This window comes from Frankliniella occidentalis, unplaced genomic scaffold, assembly GCF_000697945.3.
Source record: "Frankliniella occidentalis isolate FOCC.00 unplaced genomic scaffold, Focc_3.1 Scaffold5993, whole genome shotgun sequence".
NCBI lineage: Eukaryota > Metazoa > Arthropoda > Insecta > Thysanoptera > Thripidae > Frankliniella > Frankliniella occidentalis.
In genome coordinates, this window is record NW_026273028.1 from 1 (window position 1) to 5,347 (window position 5,347).

General features: G+C 49.1%; 2 protein-coding genes across 3 annotated transcripts; one reads left to right on the forward strand and one right to left on the reverse strand.

Annotated features, from left to right (window-relative positions):
* Positions 1 to 6: 6 nt before the first annotated feature.
* LOC113215675 (uncharacterized) lies at positions 7 to 743 on the forward strand. Its single transcript, XM_026435342.2, has 2 exons — positions 7 to 35; positions 130 to 743. The coding sequence occupies exon 2, from the start codon at positions 155 to 157 to the stop codon at positions 611 to 613; it is 459 nt and encodes a 152-aa protein (XP_026291127.1). The 5' UTR covers positions 7 to 35; positions 130 to 154; the 3' UTR covers positions 614 to 743.
* LOC113215667 (phospholipid-transporting ATPase IF-like) lies at positions 728 to 5,251 on the reverse strand. Of its 2 annotated transcripts, XM_052277182.1 has the most exons (12): positions 4,909 to 5,250; positions 3,857 to 3,960; positions 3,636 to 3,778; positions 3,316 to 3,555; positions 2,938 to 3,234; positions 2,768 to 2,870; positions 2,491 to 2,696; positions 2,168 to 2,354; positions 1,556 to 1,701; positions 1,361 to 1,464; positions 1,108 to 1,285; positions 754 to 1,002 (listed from the first exon to the last, which is right to left on the reverse strand). In XM_052277182.1, the coding sequence occupies exons 1-12, from the start codon at positions 5,181 to 5,183 to the stop codon at positions 760 to 762; spliced, it is 2,226 nt and encodes a 741-aa protein (XP_052133142.1). In that variant the 5' UTR covers positions 5,184 to 5,250; the 3' UTR covers positions 754 to 759. The 2 variants fall into 2 exon arrangements, with proteins under 2 accessions (XP_052133143.1, XP_052133142.1); XM_052277183.1 differs by lacking the exon at positions 1,108 to 1,285 and having other exon boundaries at positions 728 to 1,002; positions 4,909 to 5,251.
* Between the last annotated feature and the right edge of the window lie 96 nt (positions 5,252 to 5,347).

Consider the following 5,347-nt stretch of genomic DNA (forward strand, 5'->3'; position numbering starts at 1 on the left):
ATTGAAGAAGTAGCGATATTCTATCAAGAGTTGAGGTAAGAACTCAAGCATCACCCTTTACAATTTGACGGGTTATCTATCTCAATCTTGTGTTTATAATGTAATCAATTTTGTCTTATTTCACTTCAGATTTGTTCGCAGTGTTCTATCAACTATGGATCTGACAGCAGAACAGAAAAAGTTCATGGATGCTATTGAAGATGAATTTCATGACAGATTTACTGAATCTGATGCAGTTTATTGGGAAGAGCATACCACACCATTGTCGGATCCCCCAATAATCGAACCTTGGTATAACAAGCCTCGCCGAAGATTTGACTTCTCCAGAAGAGGAAGAGGTGGTGGTGATTTCAATGGACGAAACAGAGGTCGAGACTACCCCAATCACAGTCGTAATGACAGTCGCAGGGACCGAGATAGAAGCAGAGACCGTGACAGAGATAGAGACCATGATAGAGACCGACGGAGAGATTCTAGAGGTGATCAAGGCAGGCATGGCAACCGAAGCGGATATGGTGATCATCATGGAAGAGATGATGGACGTAACAGAGACCATCGCAGACAACGGCCAAGTGAAGACCACTCTCGATCTCATGACCGTGATCAGTGGTAACTCCACACTTCTACGTATTTAAGCCATAACTTATGATGTGTTATCAGGTATCTTATGTCTCTTCTTAAAAAAAATGAAAGAAATTGTAAGAGATAGGATTAAGGGGTAATTAAATGAACTATTTTTCGTACTTTGTACAAATTAATTCATTGTTCATTATCGTATGGAATTCCGTTACTTTCTTGTTGAGCCTCATGCCCATCAGTAGTCAAATGTTCTCTGGATGCTATATCTGGAGAGAGAGATTGGTTCACTGTATTTGATTGAAATGGTTGACGAGGAGACCTATTTCGTCTTGATTGCAACATTGAAACTTTGTTTGACTTTTTACTAAACTCTGTTCTGACTCCTGCAACCCAATTTTCCTTTCGTTGAATACAGCATAGCATCTGAAAGAAAGCAAATAATTAATTTGCTGTGTTTGCAATTATTTGTCCTTCTTCATGTGCTATAAAAACAAAGTTTCAAGGCGAGTACTGTAATCAAATGCTGACCGTGCTCGTAAACTTAAAAGTTGGGTCCGTCCGGGCCTTTTTAAAATTTGATATTATGATAATCATGATATCAGGGAGGAGTGCCAACCAGATGGAGAATAGCGTAAACAGCCAAAACAGCGGTGAACTTATAAGTTCAATATATACATAGAACATTTGCTGATTAATCAACTTGTCTCTAGATAATAGAGGAAAAGGGAATGTTATTACTAGTTATTCACAAACATGCATTTACAAAAGTATAAAAACTTACATGTCAATAACAGCATATATCAAATTAATTACATGGAGAAGTAAAAGAGAAATAATTATGGATAATAGGAATGGAAAAGTCCAGTACTGGGAAATAAGTAGGAGCTGTAACAAACATAAATATGGGGAAGTTTTTACATTTATCTGGATAATTCACAAATGGTCTTCCAGTAATAGATCAATTACATTAATTTACCTTAAAGTTAACAACAAGTACAGCTGAACTGTAAACTAGAGTACTTAAGCACAACATATCAATCTCTGATCCATTTTCCAGCAGGACTGTGTTGCAATGTAAAGCCAAAACAGGTACAAAGAAAACCACAAGTGAATGCCAGATTCCTGAAACCAATTGTAAACTTCACATTAAATCCTATTCATCAGGAATATTAACAGTAACAGTTTTCTTTCTGAAGTATTTATAAAGCTACAAAAATTATTTGCGTTACATACTTCTATTGAAGCACTGTCACACCACGGAAAGTCCATGAGTTGACTGCTGCAGTAGTTTGCTTATTGAAACCTGCAACCTGAAAACAGACAAGCAACTCATATGGAACCATGGTAAAATGTTTTTGCTGGAATTTATTGACCAATATTTTCAATGGTGTATTTATCTCATGAGCTGTAGTGAAAACAAAACTGCATCTTGGCAGTGGACAAAAAATTCTTTAAATTATAGGTGTGTAACAGTGCTGTCAACACAAAGAATGTAACACAGAATTTTTAATTAATTACTTGTATGAAGTTAGGTAAAAAGGTATCTTAGTCACAATTTTTTAAAGATTTGAGAAAAACAAAATCGTACCTGCAGTCAACCATACAAGAAAGTGACTAGTTTTCATGAGCCTATTTCCCTGATGACCTTTGTACAGTGGAGGGTATTGTAAGAGTTGGTATGAAGGGCGGTTTTGTTCCAGCAAACCATAAACCAGTACTGGAGCTGATGTGAAGATTATGTTGAAGCAAGTGAGGAATACTGATGTGTACATGGACTGCAATCAATGTACATGAGGTATATAGATTTAACTGTTTTTTCTTTCTTCTCAGACACAAAACCAACTTCTCTTTTGAAAACACAAAATATGCTCATAAAAAAAATTCAAAATAATCATCTAACAATTTACTTGCCTGTGGGGAGAACGCAGTGAAGATGATGAAGTAAAATTGTGGAAGTACAAAGACAACGTTTTTGTAGAAGAAGTAGTGCACCAGGATGGCTAGACGGTAGTAGTACCAGTGGCCGTGGACCAGCAGCGCGCGCTGCACGAAGCGGAACCTGGCCACGGCGAAGTCGGAGCAGCGCTCCGCCTGCCTCCCCTCCTTACCCATCAGCCCTGAAAGCACACAAGGGGTTCCTTGAAAGGAAATGCGTCCATTTAATGCCATGCATTAAACAGTTGCTCACCAAGCCCAACGTGCGCTTCCTGGATCATGGACACATCGTTGGCGCCGTCCCCGATGGCCGCGGTGGTCGGTCGAGACCTGGAGTTCTTTATGAGCCTCACGACCTGTAGTCAGAGCAGTAACATGACGCCACCATCTGCGGCACGGCGACACTGTGGAACAGGCGCCCACCTGGCACTTCTGCAGGGGAGACAGGCGGCAGCAGACGACGGCGGGGCAGGCGAGTCCCACTTCAAGAAGCAGGTCAGGGGCGTGCTGGAGGGCGAGCGCCAGGGACTCGCCGTCCACCACCAGGCCGAAATTGTCGCCTGAGACTAGCCGGTCCCGCAGCACGCGCAGGGTCCTGGTGACGACGGGACCGCTCGTGTGTTCCGTCACGAACAGTAGCTCCGACTCGAGCTGGAAGTGGCGGCTGGCGTAGGAGATGCTGATGGCCGTCTCCACCTTGTCCCCCGTGAGGATCCACGTCTGTAGCGGGAACAGTGTGACGGGGACGGGCGGTTGTTGGCGCGACAGGACGGACCCTCCCTCACACCTCACCCCACCCACCTTGATGCCAGCGTCCCGCAGGTTGGCGAGGGCCTCCCGCACCCCCGGCTGCAGCCGGTCCTCCACGGCCGTGGCACCCAGCAGCGTCAGGTCCCGCTCCACCCCGAGGCACGCGCTCGAGATCTGCGACTCGCGGTCCCCGGCCATGGTGCAGCGGGCGCTCCGAACGGCCAGCATGGCGGCGTGGTACTCCTCGCGGGGGATGCGCCGGCAGGCCACCAGCATGGTGCGCAGCCCACGCTACGCAGCAGGTCCGGTTAGGCGGGAGTCAGGTCACCCAACGGCCCAACCTCATTCCTGCTCATTCCACTCTTAATTACCATGGCGAACTCCTGTATGCAGTCCATGGTCCTCGTCTTCTGACCGTGCGTCACCAAGGGCAGCACGGTGGACTCCGCGCCTTTACAGAACAGCCAGATCTGGTTGGAAGGGTCCCGTACGACGACCGACATCCTCTTCCGTTCTGAAAGGAAGGAGGGAGAGAGAAGTCAGTGCGTCGACTCCAGTCGAGGCCAAGGGGCTACGGGACGGGTGTCCTGACCGGAAGTGAACTCGAGCACCTCGAGGCGGCGGTAGGCAGACACCTTGCCGCGCGCGCGCACCACGTAGTAGCCGCTGGACTCGCCCAGGAACACGACCCCGCACCTGGTGACACAAAAGCGTGAGTACTCCCACTTCTTCACTGATGTGATGGTGCTTAACCCTTTCAAATCCCCAACGGGGCAAGGCCGTTCCAAAAAAAGAAGTTATGAATTTAAATGAAAGTGTGCCAATTTTGGGCGCTCTTCGATGGCGTTTAGGAGTCAAGTGCTGGGAGAAAAGAGAAAATGTAGTCCTGAAAGCAGCTCGTCATGTTGGAGACGTCGCAACGGGTGGGCGACGGAGCAGGTACGAGTGAGTAAGCTTGAGATGACGGGTGCCTGTGGGCACTACTAAACTTCAGGCTAATGACAACTGTGCACAATGCCTCTGTCTCATCGCCAGATGCCTCTAAACGTCGAGAGACACGTTCTGAGTCCTGGTCCTGGGCAAACAGACCCGGTGGAACGCGACCGGCCGTTGGAACTTCTACCCCACTGAGAGCACTAGAGGCCCAAGCGGGTTCAAATAACTGTGGGCCCCTTCCCCTATCTGTAACTACCCTCGTGTATGCAGCAAGCATGGTAGTTCAGGGTACCTGGCTGGAGCGCCCCTTTTACCATACACTTCCAATCCAACCCTAGCTGGTCATGCAGGATGTAGGATGTGAGCACCCTTCAGAGGATGTGAGTGCCTCTCAAGGTGTAAGTAGTTTAACGCCCGGTGCCTGCCCGTTTAGGTGGTGACGAGGCAAACAGTCATATCGGCCCTCATGTGCCATAAGTGCACTCAACTTACGCCGACTCACTTCCGCCAGCCCCGTCATTCGTCTGTTGCAATTCCTCGGCTTTGGTGGCACTTTGTACTTGTAGCCCTTTGCGTGACCCCTGAACGTAATCGCAGAACACCAACAAAATGTATGCTCGAGCTTTCTTTTTTTAGACTGTGACCTCGTGACCTCCGTCATCGGATCGGAGACATCCGCTCTCAAATTTGAACACAGTCGGCGCCCACCTGGCGCACGCCTGCAAGAGGGCTCGCTCGTCCGGACTGCTCGACTCGTACTGGAACTCGGCGCCGTCCAGCGTGTCGAACCTCTCCTCGTAGTCCATCTGGGACGAGTGGCAAAGGGCGAGGGCCAGGAAGAAGTGCTCCATGGCGGCCGTCAGCCCCTCCACGGGGTCGCCGGCGCGCGAGTCCACGTCCGCGGCCGAGCTGTCCATCTCGCGCAGCACCCCGCGCACCTCGTGGTAGGGCACGCCGTTGATGCAGCAGCGGCGGAACACCATGACGTTCTCCGTCAGCGTGCCCGTCTTGTCGGTGAACAGGTACTCCACCTGCAAGATGGGCACGGCTCAAACTCCTGTTGGCCGGGAGTGGTTGCAGCGGGCCGGCCTAGCCTAAGGGGCACCTGACAGGTAGGCAGTCCCGTTGCACACGCGCGTCGCGCGGG